Source organism: Hippoglossus hippoglossus, chromosome 12, assembly GCF_009819705.1.
Source record: "Hippoglossus hippoglossus isolate fHipHip1 chromosome 12, fHipHip1.pri, whole genome shotgun sequence".
NCBI classification, from domain to species: Eukaryota; Metazoa; Chordata; class Actinopteri; order Pleuronectiformes; family Pleuronectidae; genus Hippoglossus; species Hippoglossus hippoglossus.
Window position 1 is genome coordinate 16,936,680 of NC_047162.1, and position 23,636 is coordinate 16,960,315.

At 44.6% G+C, this 23,636-nt stretch overlaps 1 protein-coding gene across 3 annotated transcripts in view; it reads left to right on the plus strand.

The window, feature by feature from the left end:
* Positions 1-23,636, plus strand: part of igsf9a (immunoglobulin superfamily, member 9a) — a 59,667-nt gene that overhangs the window by 19,929 nt on the left and 16,102 nt on the right. For all 3 annotated transcript variants that reach the window (XR_004615625.1, XM_034602279.1, XM_034602280.1), the window contains exons 5-19: positions 44-192; positions 898-1,009; positions 3,438-3,579; positions 9,475-9,620; positions 10,549-10,691; positions 12,133-12,273; positions 12,773-12,889; positions 14,999-15,149; positions 15,435-15,546; positions 17,375-17,574; positions 18,824-19,041; positions 19,396-19,480; positions 20,184-20,354; positions 20,742-20,778; positions 21,103-23,382. Coding sequence is in view for 2 of the 3 variants with exons in the window: in XM_034602279.1 (XP_034458170.1) it covers positions 44-192; positions 898-1,009; positions 3,438-3,579; positions 9,475-9,620; positions 10,549-10,691; positions 12,133-12,273; positions 12,773-12,889; positions 14,999-15,149; positions 15,435-15,546; positions 17,375-17,574; positions 18,824-19,041; positions 19,396-19,480; positions 20,184-20,354; positions 20,742-20,778; positions 21,103-23,382 (4,204 nt within the window). In the remaining variant the exon portion in view is untranslated. The remainder of the gene's footprint in view (positions 1-43; positions 193-897; positions 1,010-3,437; positions 3,580-9,474; positions 9,621-10,548; positions 10,692-12,132; positions 12,274-12,772; positions 12,890-14,998; positions 15,150-15,434; positions 15,547-17,374; positions 17,575-18,823; positions 19,042-19,395; positions 19,481-20,183; positions 20,355-20,741; positions 20,779-21,102; positions 23,383-23,636) is intronic.

Below are 23,636 nucleotides of genomic sequence, written 5' to 3' on the forward strand. Positions count from 1 at the left end.
GTAGATTTTATGTAGATGTTCATCTCAATATTTTGTTTCATAGCCCCACCCACCTTCACCGAAGCCCCGCCCCCTGCAGTGGAGGCTCTGGTCGGAGGTCGCCTCTCTCTTTCCTGTGTTGCCAATGGCAACCCCCCTCCCACCATCACCTGGCTGAAAGATGGCAGCGTTATTGAACGAATAAATTATCAGGTACGTGTGAGCGAACTCAAGGTTGTGAATGAAACTAGAATAATGATTTTCTTAAACGTGTCTCTTTCTTTCCACTGATCACAGCCACCACTTACTTTGTGTCCTGTTATTGTCAAAAACATATGGAACCGTTTTTAAGCAGCATTTCACTCTTGTGACGGCTCATGAGATATTTAAAGGGGAAGATCAATTCTGTTTTATAGAAATCTGGTTTATGTATTTGAACTTTTCTCTCTGATATTTTCTCTTATTTCTGTGAGATGTTTAATAATTTGAAGCAACTGTCTGAAACGTTAAGAGTGGAATTCACTGAAATGTGAAAAGAAAACCACAACAACACAGTCACTGGCTCAAACTGTTGGTTTAACCTTTAAAGGTCTTAAAATGTTTTTTTATCTTTTTTTATCAGGGACTTAGACTGAGATACAGGATCCTACCTGAACTCATGAAGTACCAGCAGTAAAGACGTCTTGTACTTTGCACCAGTGCAAATGTAGTAAAATCAACATTTACATATTTAAAACATCAATATTAATCATTAGAGAGAAATACTTGGGAGATTTGAAGCCATGTTGTCTGTGGTGTAGCTTCAAAGACACAGTTACATACATGTTCACATCTGTCGGCCTCAGAATAGCTGTGGGTTTAGATAGTATCTATAATACACATGTGTCTCCATGTTCTGTGTCTCTGTACTTTTACCAGGACGGAGCCTTATCTCTTGGAGCAGTGAGCGTGCAGTCAGCGGGTCAGTACACCTGCCACGCCTCCAACTCCGAGGGAAACAGGACTCGGGTGACCGAAGTGAAGGTCAAAGGTCGGTTGTTGCCTGTCGGCTAGAGCGTCCGTCTGTCTGTGTGTCTTCCTGCCTGTCTGTCCATCTGTTTGTCTATCAGTTTGTCTGTGTATGTCTGCCTGTTTGCCTGCCTGCCTGTCTGTCTGTCTGTCTGTATGTGTGTCTGTCTGTTTGTCTCTCAGCTCTTCTGTCTGTGTGTCTGTCTGTCTGTCTGTCTGTCTGCCTGTCTGTCCATCTGTCTGTCTGTCCATCTGTCCGTCTATCTGTCTGTCTGCCTGTCTGTCTGCCTGTCAGCTTGTCTGTCTGTCTTCCCCTCAGTCTCTGTGATGTCTGCGTGTGCCCGCCTGGCTCGGAGCCACTGTGATTTACATTCCTGTTTCTCCCTCTTGCATCATACGACAGAGCGGTAATGGAAAACTCAAACTGAATTAAACTCCCTCCCTGTCCCTGTGAAGATAACACTGATCTTATGATACCAGACAAGAGATCATGTGAGGGGGGGGGGGGGGGTGGTTCCGGGGGGCGTCGCTTCATCGCGATGAAGGTTTACGCTCAAATTAAAGGCTGAGTAAATGAGACGTGACAGTTTTCGGCGCTCGTTAGGCGGCTGTCGTTCATTCAGGAAATTCACATAATTATTGTTTTGATTTCGAAGAGTGTTTCTTTTGAATGGAAGTCCCACATGTCCCTCGTGGTACTTGGTGATGAATAGAAATATCAACAACCAGATTAAACATTTTGATGCCTCGTGTCTTGTGGACACGATGTCTCGAGAACGCCTTGAGGGAGGTTCTTGAAATTTGTTGCAAACGTTCAGTTGGACTCAAGGATGAACTCTTAGAAAGTCAAAGGTCAAGGTCGCTGTGAGCATGAGACGTTTTCACAGGAACTTTTGTCGATTTTGGGATAAACGTTCACTTGGAAACAAGATGAACTGATTGGATTTTGGTGGATAAAAGTCAAAGATCATGTTCTTGTGAATGTGATATATCAGAAACATCTGTAGGGAGTTTCTTTACATCTGGTAGAACTTGGTGGTCAAAGGTCAAGGTCATGGTGGCTTCACAAAACGTGAGTTGGCCTCTTGAACATTTCAAATTATGACCAGTTGTCATTTGTACTCAGAGATCAATTGATTAGATTTCAGTCGTCAAAGTGACTTCACATGCATCTGGCAAACAAAATGATGTCGACTGAAACAGCCCTGGTTGGTGGAGGCGTACATGTTGCAAGGCGATAATTCTAGTTTCTAATATCCACGGTTCCTAATAGACTCATGACACATTCACAGAAGTGTGTGGTTGCATATAAATACTTGTAGAATGTAGAAACATGCTGCTGTGGATCACCGGATTACACCGACACGCCTCTGCATCATATATTTCTGACTTCTTCCTTCACTCCTACTCGTCCTCCTACTGTTTCCTCCACACAGAGCGTGGTGCATGGCGGGGGGGGGGGGGGGGGGGGGGGGGGGGATATTTTAGCACCTTCAGGTTTTTCCACTTCGTTTATTTGGAATCTCACAGTCTCGGTGGTCAGATTTTGAATTATCGTGAGTACACGCTGCCCTAATGCGTTTCATTCTGAGTCACATTATCTGAGCTTTGGTTGTGCGGTTCCACGGTCGTGCCACATGGATGGATTACTGCAGACTAATAGCTCATCTGGATGGAGTCTGTCTAACCGCCTTAAGTAACCCCTCAGCTGTCACTCGGGCATAAATATACATGGAATGTTCCCGATTAAAAAACCTGATCAGTAACGACTGCTGCGGAGATCGTGTGGTTATTAATACACGACACATGTGGCGTGACGAGACTCCTTTATTAGCTCTTTGCCAAAGTGCACGTGTCTGCGGTCGGCACGGCGGAGGGACGTGATGGATGTGACACCGCGGCACCGCTCTGCAGGCGCTGCATGTGATTAGTTAGCACGAGGACGACTTATGAGAGTCGTTTATTTGACAGCACAGAATCTCAGGGATATTCTAGAAAATACTTTTTTATTATAACTACAGTTTTTATTGCTTTTTAAAACTCTCTCACTCGCTTCGGTCACAACCCTGATTGCCCTTTGCGCTGTGGGTTCAATTCAAATATCACAACACAGTGAATTTCCGGTGATTTACACTGCTTTTCTAATGGTTTGTATAATTCTCAGGAGCTTTTATCCAAAAACACTTATTGTATTTATCCTAACGTGCAAAATGTTGCACTTAAGTATAACATCCTGTCAACAAACCTATTTTTTTTACAGTTCTTTTCATTTTTGTTCATTTTTGATGTGAATGTTTTCACATTACCTCCTGTCTGATGATTATTCAATACAAAGATGTCATTATAATAATAATCCACATAATCCTCATCTTCACCTTCATGCAGCCGACTCTAAACTTTAATGTCAAACTAATTCAATTTGTGATGTTTTGTAACTTCCCTCTCTCCAGGTCCGCCCGTCATTGTCGTCCCTCCCAGAAGCGCGTCTCTCAACATGTCCCAGAATGCACTCCTGCGCTGCCAGGCGGTGGCCGACCCCCCCAACATGACCTACGTGTGGCACAAAGGTGGAGAGAACGTCCATCACATAGAGTGAGTGTCACCGTCGCTCTTTGTTCTCGAAGCGTTGCCTCGTAAACCTTTTGATGTTTGGTGTTGAAACCTGGAGCAGGAGGAGTGAAACGTTGCCTTTGTGTCTGTGTGAGTGATTTTATTTCTAAAGACAGTGGCACAATAATGTTGGTTTCACATCATTCAAACCCAACTTTTGCACTTTTTATACAAAACATTCACCGAGAGGTGAAATAGATCAAAAGAAGAATGGAATTGTGACATTATCAAAGGGAAGTCAGTTTGATGATCAGTCAGATTAATATATCTTATATCTCATACCTCAACCAAGGCTAACGCGACCATGTTTAAATCCTGCATCCACTCAAAGATTTTATAGGTTTGTGGTAATAATTCTGCTAACAAGCAAACGGGAATAGAAACATACCTTCCTGGGTGGACTCAGAACTATAAGTGAAAAAGACAAATGGGAAGAATCATATTTTTATGTTTTAACTTCATTTTGTTGTCTTGTGTTTTATCTAGTTATTGCTCTTAAGTGTTTCCACTGTGGTGACAAACTCTACAGCTTTGCTTAGCTCACCGCTTATTCTCCTTTCTACTAAAATACATCGGTGGTGATATAATGTCACAGGAAACGGAGATCTTCCTCAGCTCATGCTCACAACCTGAAAATAGTTTCTACGCACAATTACTCAACTACTCTCAAAGATGACAGTCCCTGAAATATGTGAGTGAGTTTTTTTTCATCAGGATGTGTAGGGGATATGTTACTGGTGTGATTGCGTCTGAGCAGAAAAATCTCCCGCTGAGTTTTGTGAAAGGCAAAACGGACCCAATTCTCCCAAGTTCCTCTGGAGGTCACGTCTGAAAACGGCTCATGAAAACCAGCCTCAGTCGACTTAGGAAGTAACAGAAGTGACATTTCCTAAAAGCCTGTGTGACAGTTGTTCACGTGTTGACGACAAATGGTGAATTCTTCCACCACAGCTGACGTGGAGCGAGTGAGTGGAGCGACCTCAGGAAACGGGAGCGACCGCCCGCTTTGCTTCAGGTCATCAGCACATGATGTTAAACTGCTCTGAATAAAACTTCTCAAACTTCTGCTGACTGACGTCTGCTGACGCCACACAATTTACAGTAATTTGAGTCAAACCCATGAATTCTAAATGTTATACTGTTCCTCAATAATTCATCAAGCTCTATAAAAAAGCCCCAAAAGTCCCTCTCCACTGAAACTCCTCACACTGTCGCTCAATCGTCTGTTAATGTTGGATGTGACTCCTCCATGCATGTTCTCAGCTGTGAGTTTGCCAATTCTTATTTTTGCTTTGCACTAAAATAGCAACACTTAGCTGGCGACGGTAGAAAAACTCCACAGCGACGCCGAGGCTCCTCTGGGAGATTCTCACCGCTCCGTGTTTTTGTTATTCACGAGCGCAGAGTGGTGCGCTGCCCCCCCCCCCCCCCAGGGAGCGTCTCAGGTGATTCCTGCTGTGGTTGCCGACGTTTGCAGGTGTAAGTAACATAGTTAAACCATATTAATCAAACTGTTCAACTAGAATAGCACTCGGCAGAGCACATATAACAGTCCCCGTAAATAAAAATTGTACACACTCATAAATCTCAGTCCCCTAAATGTTTTCTTATTAATTAGTCTATTGGGAAATTGGTGAAAATGTCGAAAAATCTTGCAATGTTAAAGTGAAAAATTATTTACTTGATCCGCCCCCTGATCTGGATCTGCACCACAATTTAATGGGTTCTTCCTTCACTCATTCCACATCCTTCCACTAACTTTTGTGGTAATCCTTCATGTAGTTTTTGCGTACTCCTGCAAACTAGCAAACAACCTGTCGCTCCCCCGCTGACAGTCACACCTCATAGTTTCACCTTTAGTTGTGCACGTACTCTCACCTGTTTGTGAGCGTGCACGTGCAACCCATGCTGCCGCCATAGATTGAATTAATTCAGTGGGAAACGCTGCAGAGAAAATGTGAAACCAAATTCCTGCAGATTAATTTGGATTCACACAAATGTAATTCTTGTGTAATCCTGCTAATTTACAGATAAACAAATGAAACCAAGGAGGTTATATTTTCATGCCTTTATGATCTTGATGAAATAAATCTGGCAAATTAAGATGACTGACATTAATGAGTGTGTGCAATTTGGTTCAGATCCAAATAAAACTCAGCGTCTAGTGGATTTAAATGTGGTTTCATAGAGGATAAAGGCTTTTTGTCTGCTTCTGTACCGTAACAATAAATGGCTCAAAACCTGTAACTACCACCGATGTGTAGCTGAGATCATGTGGATTCACTTGGGGAATAGTTTTCTAACTGTATTCAAATGAATGTCACACCAAGCTTTTTTAAACTGCTGGGCCTTGGCAGAGTTAAACGCTCCACTGAGTGCCATTCAAGTTGATTTATGATATAAATAGTTTTCTTTCTTTTTGGCTGCACACAATATTCTAAAAGGCCAGAGCTGCTGTGATGTTAGAGAAATCTAGTGCAGGAGGTGCAGGAGGTGTCCGGAGCTCCCGCCCACAGAGCAGAGTCGGGCAGGTTTGGTTTATAGTCGACTCTAAATTGCCCGTAGGTGTGAATGTGAGCGTGAAGGGTTGTTTGTCTCTATATGTCAGACCTGTGATAGTCTGGCAACCCGCCCGGGGTGTGTAACTCCGCCTCTCGCCCGGCGTCAGCTGGGATTGGCTCCAGCACCCCTGCGACCCTCCTGAGGATAAGTGGTATAGCTAATGGGTAATGGAAGCAATCAGGCCTGCGCGTGATGAGAGGAAGCTTTATTTCTCCGGGAGAGTGAGAGCTGTGCATCAGCAAATATTCCTGAGATGATAAAAGGTGGATTTCTTTCTTTTTTTCACTGCCTGTGATGTGAAATTCAATCAGAATAAATAAGAAAACGTACAGACCAAGGTTCGTAGCTCGGGGGGGGTTGACATTTTGTCAGGGGAGCACGGTTTCTCTCTTTGGATGTTTGCAATTCTTTCTGTTCAGTTCCAGAACTATGAGAACAGACGTAGGATCATATGAACATGTTTATTTCCCCAGTGGAAACAGTGGAGGCTGAGTGACTGCTGCTAAAGTAGGAGCTTGTTTATATAGATAAAAAACATGCTCATGTTATGTGTAATTATATATTACGGTGTTGACATTATATATTAACATAGTACTTTCTGGGAACATCACCACATAGCTCCCAAAAATGTGTAAATAAAAGTGAAATAAATATCATAGATCTAGACTCAAAAGTTTATATATTGGCCAACACATGTCCAATCCAGTTACATCTCGGAGTAACAGCACCAGCTTGACACCTTGTTTCTTCCTGACCTGCAGTGGAAGTACTTACCTCGTCGCTGCAGCGATGTGGAAGTGAACTCAGAGGGAGCTTTCCATTCTGCTAATTACGCTTCCTCCCTTCCTCGCTCCTCCGTCCCCCCCCGGTTCACGACCCTGAAATTGATCGTGGTCCGCCACCGTCAGGGGCTGTTCCAATCCCTTAAATGTGTCTCAGAGGAGTTGGGGGGGGGGGGCTCTCAGAGGAGCAGCTGTATCCTGCATGACAGCCTCACTTCAGTCTGAACCTGTTCATCGATCGGTCTGATGATCTGAAGGGACAAACAGTTTAACTTTAATATTAATGACATTTCATAAAGGATCATCCAGTGGTTTGATTTAGAGACGATGTTCACAAATACCGACGAAATGAACGCAGAGTACGGAGAAGTTCTCGTCCGTATATGTATCTAACATTGAGTTTTTCAGTACATTAACTTTATAGTTCAGTCTCAGCCTTCTTATCATCTACTGGGATGCAAATGGTGGGAAAAGCTGGTGACCTACTGGTGAACAAAGTAGAACCGTGGACGAGCCAGATATTTTTCTTTCTGAGTGTTGGACTTAAATTTGTCAAACAGACAAACACCTGATTCCAAACGAATACTATTGTTAGCCCACATCTGCTAAATGTGTAAATGGTCGATTGTTTCACATGTTAGACGGAATAACTTGATAAGGTCATAATAATAGTTTGTTTTTGACTTGAACATAAACAGACTTATTAAAGAGTCTGTGCCAAAGAGACCAATAAAAGAACAATATGAAGGAAAAGGCTTCAGTCGTGTTGATTCAGAAGAAAAGAATGAAATTGGCCTGAGACTGTGAAGCGGTGAAAGAGCGTCTCGGTTCCAGGGAGGAGATCCGAGCCAGCGGGGGAAAACGCTTCTTGATTTCCCGGCTACCAGAAAATCGAAGGTTCTTAACAAACAACATACAAACATCAGCTGGGACGGGGGGTCAGCTGTGCAGGTGGAGCGTTTAATTTCCTTTACTTCTGTCACACAGACGATTATTCATGACGGTGACACCCACAGGTTAATGCTCAGCCTGATTGTGACGAGGAAATAAAGAGGCTTTTTGGAGCTGATGGATAAAGCTGTTGGGATTATTCTGATTATCTATGATCTATAAGCTCTTTTGTACGTCCTGAAGTAAAATCTGAAGTGCAGGTGTATTAATGGGATACATTACTGTTAGAATCTGGAGATTCTGCCGAGTGTGTTCGACGCTAATTGTCAACACTGCTCTATTTGTTTATATCTGATAGAATTTTCTGATTTCCCATGAGCCCTCTGTGTCTTGGTCCTTCCTGTGCCCCCTCATTTAACAAGAATCCCGGATTCGTCCCTGCTGAGCTGCACTTTGGAAATGTCAGACCTGACTTTCTGTTTAGTTTTACTTCAGTCACGCCCCCAACTATCCTGCACTTTGTTTTTTAGGTTGAACGAAGCCTCAGTTTTTAATCATTTATTTTATTCACCTGATCCTGAGGTGTGGACTCGATTCATACCTTAAAGACTATGTGCTAAACTAAATCATATGCTGACTAACCTTTACTTTTATTAAGTCGCTGTGATTATCGTTGTGCGCCAGTTAGTCCCTTAATCATTTAATTGACTGCTGATGAATGGCTAATTGATTTTTATATTGTTTGTCAGTTTCAATCACAAAAGCCAAAACATTCTCTGCTTCTCAAATTGTTTAAGAATAAGCTTTATTTAAATGACTGTAAATTAGATATATTTGGCTTTTAGACTGTTGGTCAACCTGTGTTTGTTCTGTCTGCTGTCTGGTTTTGAGCAGGTAGTGAACACTGGGTTCATTATTGCTTGTTTCCTGAACATTTCCATCTGCTGCTGCTGCTGCCGCAGATGGAAACGGGGTTTTGTGATGAGAGCGCTCTCACTGAAACAGTAAATGTGCCATAAAACCACACGAGTGAGCTCTAACAGGCTCTGTAGAGTTGTAGAGTCGGTGATAATTCTCCATGAGTTTGTCTCTGTGAGCGAAACCCCCTCACATTACTCATCGGAGTCATCGCTAACATACAAAATATTGGTAAATGGAGCTTGGAGGACAGCAGCCCTCGGTCACACAGGTCCCTGCTGGTGTGGCTGCGAGGGGGAGAGATGAAGTGATGGGAAGTGATCCAGGTTGTTTACCGTCTGACCTACATGTAATTAGCTCAAATGTGTGATGGCGAGTCTTCCCACAATCGGCGATCATCACCAGTGTGAGCAGCGTGTGATGTGCTCAGGTTCTCTCTCTCTGCTTCTCTGTAAATGTAAGAATGTATAAAATGAGTGGGCCCTTGTCTTCCCACTCCAACTGAATTGAAATGAAATTTCCTAATCCTCCATCTGCACTCTGGTGAATAACTCACGGCAGGAAAAAAAAAAGGAAAAGAATCACTCCCACACTGTTGATTCTCTGAGAACCTGTTTGACTCCACTCGGGTGGAAGAGCTGAATTACCTCTCGCTGATATTCTGAAGTAGCTGGTTTGTTCTTTTTTCGCGCGATCAAGAATTCCTGTGTGTTTTTACCGACAGGTCTTTGAAAACGCGAGTGAAGATCATGGTGGATGGAACCCTGCTCATCTCCAGGCTCGTCCCCGAGGATTCTGGGAACTACACCTGCATGCCGAGCAACGGCCTGCTGACCCCGCCCACGGCCTCCGCCAACCTCACTGTGATGCGTACGTTCAGTCTTTAGCTAATGTCGTGTATGTGAGGCCTCAAGAGACGTCACGTATCTCTGCTTTCTTTTATATTTTCTCTGTTCTTCAGTTTTTTATATAATCTTATTTTTCTCAGAATTTCAAACCATAGTTAATAAAAAGTTGTTTTGACTTAAGTACTTAATTAAAGACTAATTCAATAATTTTGAATAAATGTTGAAATATTAAACAAGTGATAAACATATACATTATTAACACTTATTATACTAATTAACCATTTAGAATGTAAGTTACATTAAATTACATTTCCCACTCGTTGAGCTACGATATGAAAAAGTTGGTTGAAAGCTTCACGTGTGTTTTACCTCTGAACATAGTTACAGATACAGATTTTAATTATTTTTCTCTTAACACACTGGTTTCATATTAAGTCACATTTTAAAAACTTGACTGTAGTGTCCCTCGAAATTCCAAACTTATTTTTAATGTCCTTAAAAAATGTATTGATGCATTTGGATTGATTTTGAAAACATTACTTTATCAAGTTCAGCAGAGATTAGTGCTGTGTGCTCACACAATGAACTGAAGACTTAAATGAGCATTGTTTGAGTTTAACGAAAATGAATTAATAAGCCTGTGTACTTGTTTACAGATGTAAACCATCCTTTGGTGATTCCAGAAAACAGAAATAACTGGATATTTACCGAAAATCAGTAAAAGTTGGCAATGTAGACTTTTCCTTTGAATATTCTTCTCTCGTGTGTAAACCTGTAAAACCCCTGAGACACTTTCAGTCGGCTGCGGTAAATAAAAGGAGCAAAACACAGGCACGCAGGGAGGAAATCGGCTCTTAATATGAATTTAGAAGTCATGGATCAGAAGCAGTGCTGCAGGTTTGTAGTGTTTATTTCAAAGTAAATGATTTTCCTCCTTTTCCTCCACTCAGACCCGGCCCTGGCTCTTCCGATGCCTGAGGAAACGTACCTTCCCACAGGTATGGATGGCGTGGTCACCTGCCCGGCGGCGGCCCAGCCTCCGCTGCTCCGCGTGGATTGGACAAAGGATGGAGAACCGCTTGATCTGTCCTTGGTAATAAAAATGAAGAATCTCTGCATGGAGGCACGGTCACAATAACACTCATATTCATGTGGCACCGCTCTGTATTGGTTGTTCCTGTATATGCAGCAAACATCAGAGGGAAGCCTCGGCCTACATTAGTTTTCTTTGAGCGCCACCGCTGCTGACAACAGGAATATAGAGCCACCGCCATTAGCAGCTCTTCATGCAAATGTTTTCCTACTCAGCTCAACAGTGGAACAACTGAACGCTCATTTTACTGCTGTTACAGCTTGAACTTTCCCGTCGCGATGCCGCCGTCTGAGCCTCTCCGTTGGACATGTCCTGTGAAATATCTTTTCAGGTTTTCAATTTCAAAGTCATTCAATCAAGTTATATCCTAATGGACGGGGACGATCTGTTCAACCCTAAAAGCTTCTGAAGGAATCCCAGAGGAACTCCTTACTGCCCACTTTCATTCTCGTTTTTTTTTATTATCTTTCACTTCAATCAACCCTCCCCTCATTAGAGGAATGGGTGGAGGAGCCATTAAGGACGAGGAGCAGAGGGCGTCACATCCAGGCATTTTTAAACTAACGTCCTTCTCATGATTTCACATTAGAAATTAATATGCGCTGCTTTTTATTCCAAAGAAAGAGTCCAGCGTGGCAGCTTTTAAAATCCATTTCCTTTGTTTTTAGTTCCAAACCACAGTCAACCCACCTCCTCCTCGTCCCGCCTCACATGCTGCATTGACCCCCCCCCCCTCTCTCCGACACTTTGGTCTGAGCGATGGACATGATGGTGGATGAGAAGCACCGCAGGAAATGTGATAGATTCCCGTAGAGTGGGACACGGGCGTTGGGCTGTTATTCTGCCAATTATTCCAATTCCACCCTGGATGTCACAAGCGCTCATACCCACAGTCATGCTTCTTTTCTCACAGCCTCATTCTGGGGGAAGGATAATAGCAGGTTTTGACTTCATTAAACCGAGTGGGAGGTTGTTGTTTTTTTGCTCAATCAAAGAACAAGACGATCCCTTAGCTGCAGCTTAATGGGGGAAAAATTACTAAGAAATTAACCTGCTTTTAATGCAAATGCTTCCTAATTTCTAATCAAGAGAACAGAACAGGATCTCACTTCATCTCTTCGGAAACCATCTTGCAGAAAGCAGTGACGGCATGAATGAATAAATTCCGATTTTTTAAAAGAAGTTTGGAAATCTGCCCAGTGGGGAATCGAGTACTTAACCACTGCAGGACTGAGGCAGGCAGATATCAGAAACATTATTTCTGTAAATCCTTTAAACACAGCTGTGGCTTTGGAGTTGTTACAGCCTTCCCTTGCCTTTTAGCTCTTTAAGCTTTTCCGCATACTTCTAACGAAGTTTTTTAAAGCTATGCAGCATTTAAGAGACTGTGCTAGCTCCTTCCATCTCCCAAGAGTTTATGGGCGTTGTGCTTTTCTTCCAGTATCCAGGTTGGACCTTGACGCCGCAGGGCTCCTTGTTCATGGCCACAGTCAATGACGATGCGGCCGGCGTGTACACGTGCACTCCGACCAACAGCTACGGCAGCATGGGTTCATCTGGGCGGACCAATGTCATTCTGCAGGTCAGTGAGCACCCGGGGTCACCTGGGTCAGTGTAGCGCTGCTGCACATTACATAACATCATTTGAAATACATATCGTAAGGCAGCCTACATTTCCTGAGTTGTACACACCAGCTGTTGTTTAGTTTTAGCGTGGACGCTCAGAACCCCGGTGAACCTGTCCTTCTAGTTCTAGTCAAACAGTCCGTCCACACACCGCTGTGCTTTTTAATTAACCACAATGGCATCTGTCACAGCGCATTAACAAACTTCACAAAAACGACATTTTGTTGACCTTTTCGCTCCGACGTGTGAGCCCCCCCGGCGTTAATGGAAGTCAACTTCTACTCACGACAATGGCAGCACTGTTTGGGAGTTAATTGTGCGGCTAATCCTCTTGTTATTAAGATAATCTTGGCCAACGCGGCAGTAATCCAGTCTTAAAAATCCATTGTCGGCATTTCTGCAATCTCCTTGATTCAGCTAAATTGTTTTTTTTTTGGTGGGGGGGCCATTCTTAGGACCCTCCGTCATTCAGCGTCGCTCCGGAGAAGCAGTACCGACAGGAGGCCGGTCGGACCCTGCTCGTCCCCTGTCAGGGAAATGAGGACCCGACAACTAAAGTGACCTGGAGCAAGGTAAACAGCCCAGTGCAGTTTATAAAATGACTTTTTTTGCAATGTTTCTACAGAAAGAAATACCCATAGTTACGTTAGTTAAATACTTTTTACAGAACTTCTACATGCACAAAACCTACAACACACAAAAGGAAAGACGCACTGAAAAAACAGTGACAAAACACCTTTCAATAGTAGCGAGAATACACAAACAAGAATATTAACGTGTATATAAGAGTAAAGTGCTGAAATTGATAAATATATGACCATAAAAGAAAATATAGGAGACTGCAGAGTTTTGCACAAAGGGCCAACATAGCCAGTGACTGACAGTTCAGCAGCAGAGCCAGGATGATAGTCACTATAATTCCACCTTTGCTGGGAGGCATTGAAGAGTCTTTATGGCCTCAGGGACAAAAGACTCCCTCGGTCTGTAGAGACAGCGACTGACTGAACTCCTCTGCTTTGTGAAGCTGCTGTGCAGTGGGCGGGGAGCATTGTCCACGATGGACACATTGCACTTTAGCCTGCAGCAGGAGATACCTGTGGAATTGTGCACATACCAAAACACATGGTCTAGAGTAGACATAGACAGTATGGAAGATTATTCCCACTGCTTCAATCCGCCCTGCGAGACCTTCAAAGTGGAATAAAAAAACAAATTCTCCAACTTTCAATCTCGTGATGGCTGCACTTAGCTCTTAGCTGTTGGATGCTAGTCGGCAGCATCACGCAGGGGTTGTGTGTCATCTAGAAAAAGCCATGTTTAGATTTCCAAAAGGAAGCGTGGTCCAGGTCTAATTTATTCATCTATTCATCACAATAAGCTGAGCGCTCGCCCATCACATCTGAAGAATTTAATCAAATCCCTCCCATCGTTATGCACCTCCCCTGTGTTCTGTTTCAATCACAAATACATTATATTACTGAAGTGAAAGAGCCTGTAACTGCGGTTTCACTGGGACTTTAGAGAACCAGTTCACAACCCGCCGCCGGGAAAAAAAACTTGTGTTTGTGCTGCTGTGCAGGGCCATGTGACAACACTGGGTAAAAGATATGAAAACAATGTGACAACACTCAGACGAGACTGTGACAGTGATTTGAGAAAACACTGTGACAACATTGCTGCAATGCCGTGACGATGCCCTGACAACACAGTGACAACACAGAGATAACAGTCAGGCAACAGTCAGACGAAGCTCAAACAACACAGACAACAGAGCAAACTCACGACCACAGCACTCGTGACTACGGTTATATGGACACCAATATTCTGACTACACACATCTACATAATGGGACTGAAGTCTGAATACTGCTGTGTGACGTTATCTGGGTGAAGCTCATCAGAACCTGCTATTGCTCTTGTTTAAGATTATTGTTTCTCTGGTTAATATCAGAATATTGTCGTGCACGTATCGATGCTGGGTTCGTTCAGAGGTGCAACACTTTGATTTTCAGCCTGGGTGTGTTTTACTCTTCAATGCCCGTGTGCGTGTGGATTGATGTGTTCCAAACATCTTGGTTTTCATTTCGGCGCCGGTGTTAACACGCTGGAACGGCCACGTGTGGGTCTCTCGCCTCGCTGCTTTTCTAGGGTTTCGGCATCTCGCTTATTTTTCACATGTGAATAGACTGTAAAGAGACATGTTTGACAGCAATATTGAATTGGTATCTACAGTAATACACAAAACCGACACCTTTCACTATAGACTCTGTGTCTAGGGCGAAGGTCTCTCTCTCTCTCTGCTGCTCTAAATGACGGTAAACAGAAATCACGTGACTGCTTTGTGGTTACACAACCTCATTCTTCCTCGATGATGGATAGTTGTTATTATTGATGGCCATTATCGTAGATAAACTCAGTGTATAATGATAGAGCTGACAGTAACAGACATGCTGACAGACACACACACACACAACAACACATGTGTGAGGCTGGTTTATCTCTTGGGCAGATTTAATTGGTAGTTGGAGCTATTCTCAGTTAAATTATGACACGTGCACAGTTAATAGAACTTCAGTTATATTGTGATTTTGAAAATGTGATTATTTTCCTTCCACTGTGTACACACTGTGTATTTTAACAGTTTTCTCCCACCTGTGGATGGTCTGTTTGTGTTTTTCGTAGGTGGACCTGACTCGCAGCATCGCTTACGCCATAGAGCCCAACGGTTCCCTCCTGCTGCAGCCTCTCACCAAGGACCACCAGGGGGCGTGGGAGTGCAGTGTCACTAACCGCGTCGCCTCGGTGAAGGCCAGCACACAAGTCTTTGTCCTCGGTGAGTGCAAACAGGAGGAGGATTCCCATCTGACATAATTCAAAATTCAAGAGTCAGTCTGCTGTTACATGAGCCTTTCCACATTTTTTATTTATGTTTTTTTTTTCATGTTGCTTTCTATGAACCCTCCTATTATACCCGGCACAGGACGGATGCCTGTGCCTCCACTCCGCCTCCGACGGATAAATGTGGCACATCTAGAGATGGCCTCTAAACTCTAGTGGTATCAGGTAGTTGAAGTGCTGGCTGATTTCCATCAACTCCTCTCCGCTTGCTCCATTACAGGCACCAGTCCCCATCCGGCTACCTCTCTGTCCGTCTCTCCAGGGGTGAGGCAGGCCAACGTATCCTGGGAGGCCGGCTTTGATGGAGGATCCGCGCAGACATTCTCAGTTTGGTAGGTGTGAAGCCTCCCACTTTCTTCTCGTGCTGTAACCATGGCAGCCATCGACAACGCTGGTATTGCACTATTGATCTCCGGGATGAGGAATTCATTTATCTGTTATCACTTCTTGGCAGCTACAATAAATAAATAAATAAAATAAGAAAACCACTCTGCTGCAGAGCGTAGCTTTGTAATGCAGTGGCCATGCAATGGGAGTTTACCGACTACACAGAACACAAGACGTTTGTTTCTTGTTAATCAAGGCTTTTATATTGGCTTAGAAAACAAGAACACAGTGTTTTAGATGTGCATGAGCTAAATTAAAAAAGAGAACGATGGATAAAAGGGAAGTCCAGCTGCAGCCAGTTGGATAAAAACCAACCACAACCATATTGTAAGGACATTAAATACAAAAAACATTCCCGTATCACACTTATAATGAACGGACATTACGTATCACAAAGTGATAAAATGTTTTTAGAGTTTTTAAAGTTTCCCTAATCTAATAAAAAACGTATATAGATTATTGTGTTTTCCTTTGAGTATCCAGAAAAGTTCTCCTAATGCTCGTCTTAATCACATTGTAACCTGGGAGCGAACATCAGATGAATATGAGATGAGCTATATCTTAATCCCTGAGAGGGAAGTGGCTCATCGCCGCGGCATAGAAATAAATAGAAATTACATTAAAAGGGTAAAAATAGATCAGTCAATCAGTGTAAACAAGCTTCTGACAGCCCGACGTGTCACGGCCACGGATTATGAGGTAGATACACTGTTTTTATGAGAAATCAGACAATCAACACTTTAGGTTTTTCTTTGCCGTGTAGTGTAAGAACTTTAACAGGGTGTAGAGGGAAGGTTTTCCCACCGGCACGTCAACCGCAGCTGTCTCTGAGTTTCTCATGAAGGATAATAATGATAGCAGACAGGTTTTACAGTTGTGAAAGCTCAAAGGACAAATATTCTCACCGCATACTTGAAGTAGAAGGGTAACAAGTAGAGAGCACACTTCCCCCCCGAAGGCCCGGCAGTCTCCTTGTGAAACCACATTAAAGTTCACTGGATCCAGATTTTAATTTGGTTCTGCAACAAACTGCTCATAAATATCAGTCCCCTTAACATGCAGGATTATTTTATTTATTATTTTCTATCTGGATACATGAATTGAATGAAATTATGTTTTTCTGAAAATATAATTCCTGGATCTGCCTCATGAGTCGGATCTGTACCAAATATATTGGGTTCTTTCCTGACCTGTACCGCAGCCTTCTACTAGGTTTCATGGTAATCTGTCCGGTAGCTTTTGTGTAATCCTGCCAACTAACAGACTGAAACTAATAAATGCAGAAGAAACTATAACATCCTTGGCAGAGTTTATTATGCTTCATTTAAATGACCCTGTTATTATAAAGGAAAAGACGTCACAACTCTGTCAATGTGAGTAATTTTCTATCCCTTTTCTATTTGATCATAAAAGAAAAATATCACTTCTGAACAGCCGAATGCTTTGAAAAGCAAGAAAAGCTTTCTTTGATATTAATGTATGAAGAAGAGCTCCGTGTAAATAGATCTGAAGAATGTCAGCTATGGTAAGAACCTAAACATCTGAGATATATACATTTCTATAATTGTATATAAATAATGAGAGTGCAGGCTGTCTCTACAGTAGCAGGGATGTGTCAGAGCTGTCTTTGCCACAAATTTGGAGTCGATGATGAACATGAATGATTAATGAAACCTACTTTTCTGTCATGTTTCATAAAACCAGACTCCCAGAGTTCCCCGCCGCTTTTTTTGTTCTCACTTCTTATCTCTCGGTCTCTCCCGCTCTCGGCAGGGTGAAGAAGATTTCAGCGAGCGGTGATGATGATGATGATGGGAAGCAGGCGTGGTTCTCCGTGGCCGTGCCCCCGTCCTCCGGCGCCAGGCTGCAGGTGACGGGACTGTCTCCCGCCACCGATTACCAGTTCAGCATCCTGTCGCACAACAAGATGGGCACGGGGCCCTTCAGCGAGATCGCCAACGCGCGGACTTTAGGTTGGTAACATTCCCAGTTTCATCTAAAAAGTCTCGTACCAAATACTGTGTTTCTCCTCAGGCGTTTTTATTGTTAATGAACAAAGTGCGAAACATTCAGCTCGCAGGCTTTTTCGTATTTTTGTCGTTTTTTTTCTTTTCAGCTCAATGACAGATGTGGCCAGGAGCAGATTATATGAGCTGTGGTTAATGAAATTTATTTCCATGAGTAACTTGCCCAAAGGCCAAAATTAAACTTGGCTGTTGTCTATTTAATATGCTAGCTAAAAGCCACAGTTTGTGCCCAACCACAGAAGAAGGAACCGCTCCTTAACACTTCTCAACGATCACAGTTCAGCCTCGAGGACCAAACTTAACTTCACGCTTCCTTCCTCTCTTGGCCACATGTAACTCCTCCAACATAAACCTCCGGCTGCACCGACGTCCATGTTTGTCTGTCAGTCAAAATGAATTCTGGAACAAAATTCACAAAGAAGTCGGGTGCAGGCGTTTGTGTCCCCTCTCAGGAAGAATACACACAACTTTGATCCATCAAGCGGCATCTGCTAAAGGTCAGGGTGTTAGCATTGTCAGAGCATGTTAGCATTTGCCTCTAACCACCTCTGTGCCTAAGTGCAGCCTCGCAGAGCTGCGGGCGCGGCTGTTGACTCCATTTACGCTCAGCATTAAAGTTCATCTCCTTTCCGGATCGTATCTAGACCTGATTACATTCACACCTGGTGTTAACATGCGTGTCCAGTGTCCACGTTGAGATGTGATCGGTCTGTGCAACTCAAATTACATCTGCACGGGTCTAAAACTGTAGACTGTATATATGCATGGATGACATAGCTCCATCTTGATCGCCCCCTGGTGGCTGTCTGCAGTAGAGGTCATAAATCCCACCACAATCCGTGTTGGGTGCATTTCGATTGACATCAAGTTTGGTTCGATGAAATCTCCCAAATAAACATTTATACATAATCAGCCGTCATCAATTCTTCAAGCCCGAAGTAGTTTGTGATTAAAACGTTGCAGCAGGAAACTTATGAAATACAGTAAAAGTTACGTCACAGCATGTTGGTCTTTATCGAACAGTGAACTGCTAATTGCAGGTTTGTTGGACTCGAACATCGACCCCGGTCCTTCCCCCTCACGCCCTCACATCTGTGACAGTAGCAATTTCCAACGCTGTGGTTAGAAATTTTCCGCCTGAGCGTATCCGGCTGATCAGCTGATCGGATCTTTTCCTCCTTCCCCCATGTGACAGATCCTCCGCCGAGGAGAAGCAAACTAAAGCCTCCCGTGTCGCTGTCAGCTGATCCGGGCCCAGCAGGTGTCGTCCTGCAGTGGGCCCTTCCTGAAGAGCAGCGCCCCCCCATCACGGGCTTTGTTCTCCAGTCCCGTGCCCAGCAAGGCGACTGGTTTAATCTGGTCGAGGACATCGCTGCCAACAGTAGCGAGATAGTGGTTCCGGGTCTGCACAAGGTAACAAGCCCCTCGCTCTGCTTCCCCTGAGACTAATCAGTCCACGGTGCTTGTTGAATGCCTTAGAGATTTGTATCTAGGCTATACCACCGTGTAGACTCTCAGTCTCATGCACTCGATGTGGCAGTTATCACTTTTCTGTTGTCTTTCAATCTGCGTGTGCTGCCGTTTCTGCTTTCCACCCCTTTCATCCTCCCTTTTTCTCTCCTATATAGGCCTACTTGAATTCAAATGAACTTCATTAGCATTGCAGGCACAGTCCCGTGTTGACAAAGTGTGGTTTCATCCTCTGTCCTCCCCACTGTGTGTCTGTGTGTGTGTGTCTGTGTGTGTGTGTGTGGATGCTGCCCTCAGGATTGTGTGTACGAGCTGCGGCTGATATCTCGTCGCGGGGAGTTGCTGAGCGAGCCCAGTCCATCAGTCAATGTCTCCACCATGGGTAGGTGTTCCAGAGCAACCTTGCCCCCTTTTCGTATTCCCCGCCCCACCCTCTGTTTCAGCCCCCCCTCATTCTCCTTCTCTAAACTCTTTTTCTCTCCTCCTCTATTTCTTCCCGTCCCACTGTTCCCAGTGTTGGATCCAAATTAGAGCAGGGCCCCAGGGAACGCCGTCCATTAGGAGGCTGGATGATAGAAATAGCTCCACTAATAATTTTTCAAAAGGGCTAGTGATGGAATTGATACTCGTGCTTTCTGATTCTATGGAGAATGTGACTCGAATGTGAATGAGACGTGGCACAGAGTCGTCAAACTGAGGGATCGCAGGCGGCTTATGATCAGATAATTGTACAACTTGATGAACAAAGCGTTTTTTTCCTCTCGAATGAAAAGTAATGTTAAAATATATCTTTTTTTATATTTTGAATTTATAGATTAACTAGTGCAGTGTCTGTTCTAAACACGTCTGTATTTTAAATGACTGCAAAATGCATTTTTATAGTTAATAACATTATATAATGTTGAAATATATATATATATATTCTTTTTAATGCTCTGAAGTGTGTTTCAACGGTGGAAAGAAACTTTTCCTTTCACTAAATCATTTCTAGTTTTTTATGGTCATAGCTGACTCTACACTCTCACTAAGTTCACTGCTTATGTTCTTTTCCACTGAATTACATCACTGATGAAATGATGTCACAGCGATGGAGATCTACCCCGGCACATCCCGACTCCTGGAGTTCGTCCCGGAGCCATTACTGGCCGGCGTGCTGGGCGGGGTCGGCTTCATGTGCTTGGCACTGGTCTTGCTGCTGGGGGCCGCCTGTGTCATCAGCCACAGGAGGAACCAGCGCCGCAGAAGGAAGAAGGATGGTAAAGTGCCCCCCACTCCTGAGACTTAGCAGACACTCACTTTGATGAACTGCATCATGAATATCATCATTTATTCAATAAAATATTGAAGGCACTTTCAATCCATTACATAAATCATACCCCTCTGCATGGATTTGGCGCTCCTCTTGTCTCCTGCTCGTCCATTCCCTTGTAAAAGTTATTGATGTCATTTACATTACTTGCTAATTAGGGTAATTTCTCATTAGTGGCTGATAAATGTAAGTGTAATTAACTTTTTGGACAAGCCCGGGTGCCTTGGGCCCTTTAATGGGCTCTTATTGGGGTTGATTATGTTTTTACTTCTTGGTCAGTGTGGTTGTATCCTAATGAGTCCGATACCATCTTGCCCCGCTCCCTCCCTTTCAGAGCCCCCTCCAGCCATCTATAAATGCTCCCCATCCATGTAAGTACCCCTTCATCATTTCATGATAAAACCTCCCGTTGACCTTTCCCTCTGCTTTCCGCACAAAACTCAAACATGGTGAAAATGCCAGCGACTCGCTTGTTTCCTCCTTCACATCTTCTTTTCTTCCTCATTTCCATGTATTGCTTTTGCCGCCGCTGTTTTTCGGTCTCGCTCAGTCTGCACGTCTCCGGCCCCCTCCTTCACTCTCACTCAAATCTTATTTTCTCCGCTTCTGTTTTCTCTTCCTCTCACACCTCCGATTTTTCTTTACAATTTTCTTCCGTCACCCCCACTCCCTCCCCCTCTCTCTTTCTCTCACAGAAAGACTCCAGGCACCGGTAGTCCAGACAGTGTGCTGAAGAAAAGCCTTCTTCCAGCCAGCAGCCTCTATCCCACCACTTCCTCCACCACCACCACCGCCACCACCTCCTCCTCCTCCTCGCAGACAGACTGTTTCTCCTCCGGCGCTGAGAATCCTAATCGGCGGAAGCATCTCCCGTTGTACCCCAGCAGGGGCCGTCTTACCAGGACAACTTCCTCCCCGATTTCTCCTCCGATTGAGATGATCTCCAGGGGTCCAGACGGGCGCTTCACACCTTATGACCCTGACACATTAAGTGTTCACAGCAGGAAGAGTTTAAGGTATCACCAGGGTAGCAGAGTCCGAAGGTCTGTGTCGCTGTACTCCGGAGGGGAAGACAGGAAAGAACGACCTTTTGTGCTTTCTGTTGATCTCCCTCCTCTCAAACCAGCGGAGGCCACCTCCACAAGCCAAATCTGTGGCATGGTCCCGCACCTGCCCCACCATAATGCTTACATCTGGAATCAGAAGGCAAGCTACGATGGCTTTCCCGACATGAGCAGCCTGTGCTCCAACACTAGTTTGGCCACGATTCCTCACCAAGGCCGAGGAGTAACTCCCACGTTTCCTGTGCTCCCACATATCCGATCCGGCCTGGGTCAGCCGTCCACAACAGCCAGCGCCCTGGTGCTGCAAATGGAGCACGAGCGGGATCGAGGGAACCTGAGTCGCTGCCTGAAACTGGCTCAGGAGAGGGAGGAGCTGGAGAGGGAGCTCCAGAGTTACACGCTAGACAGAGGCTCGATGAGGGAAATGAAGAGGGAGCAGACAGACTGGGAGAGGGGAGAGGCTGGCGATGATGAGTTTGTCTGGGAGTATAAGAGCAGCACGTTGCCACACAGATACCCTCAGGGAAGCAGGAAGAGCTGCGGTTTATCCGTAAGCCCTTTATCTTCATCCTCTGTCCACTGGGAAGCCTGTCCACTTGTATCTCCTCCACTCGGCACATCTTCACCTGCGATTGCCTCTTGTTTTAAGTCTGGCAACCACCGATTCGCTCCATCATTCACCAGTCAGACCCCACTCCAGTATGCGGAGGCAGGCAGTTTTTCCAGAGAGACATTAACTCTCCCACATCTCCCTGCAAAGCACCAGAGACATGAAAGAGTCGAGGCAGCACCACGGGGCTATGATCATTCACCACAATCCACAGTCTTAGAAATGCAAACAAATCATTCACGCTCTGAGGCACAGAGACAGAACAGTCTCAGTCATGGCAGCCTCTCAATGTCGTCTTTCCGTAGAAATAAATATACAGAAAGCTCATATTCGACTATCGGTGCAGTTTCTTTAAAAGCAGAGGCCTCGTTCCACAGGCCCGCAGGTGGTGATGCATGTGCTGAGATGAGCGTGGATGAGCCAGAGTTGGACGTATGTGTAACGCGGCCGACAAAGCCGATGCTGCACCACAGAATCGCCTCTCATGTGCAACACGGGCGTTCGCTGACTCACAGAGGCCAGTATGAAGACGCGAGGAGGAGCACAAGCCTCAACTGCCGCAGTCCTGCCTCTGTGGACCCGATTATAACTTCTCCACAACGTTCAGAAGCACAACTCTGGAGAGCTGGGCCCAGAGGCTCTAAAGTCTGGCACTCGAAGCAGCGAAGTCGTAGCCTGGACTCAAGGAGACTGAGCAATTTCACAACCCCTGATGTGTGGATAGAGTCACTAAGCCAAGAGAACTGTTCTGTTGCATCCTCGTGTCATGCCGACACGCTATTCTGGGAACCACAGAGTTTTCCTACCAAAAAGTCTCCTGTAAATTCTCCGTCTGCTACCCAAGATGCCTCCTGTTCACCTCCTGCCATCAACACTTTATCCTCGGGCAGCAGTCCAGAGAACTTTATTCCAAATCCTGACGTGCCTCGCCACTACGAGCCAAGACCAGAGGACTCCATCTTTCCAAATTCCGCCACATGGCCAATCACTTACCACCAGGAGGCCGTGGACGATGCAGAAACTTACTTAGATACAACGAGGGAAGCTTCTAGATGCTTACCCCCCAACAACAATGGCCAGGAGGCACTGGATGTGGAGGCAGGAGGCTACAGGGGAGTGTTGGAGTCCGGGAGCAACTACAACAGTTACGCCAGCAGCGGGCGAGGCAGCATGGAGCCGGCTAACGGACGCCTGTCTTTGTGCCAACTTTCCCCAACACTCACCAGCTCACCTGAGACTGTGGAGGAGAGCCAGGGCAACACAGAGGACAAGCACAGTCACCAAATGGAACACGGCCAAAGGTATTAAGGACGTAATGAATATGAGAAATTATGTTTTATAGAGGAAAATGTGGGGGCTTGCATTTGTGGCACGACAGGATTTTGTGTGGTCGATATATATATATATAAGACTTTCAAGGTGAAGCTAATATACAATGTCTAATATAATATTGTAGAAGGAAATAAAGAGAAGTGCAGGATTTTAGATTTGAATTATCTTCCACGTACTCAAAGTTAAATTTAGCAGATTTCCAAGACAAAGAGACTTTTTATAC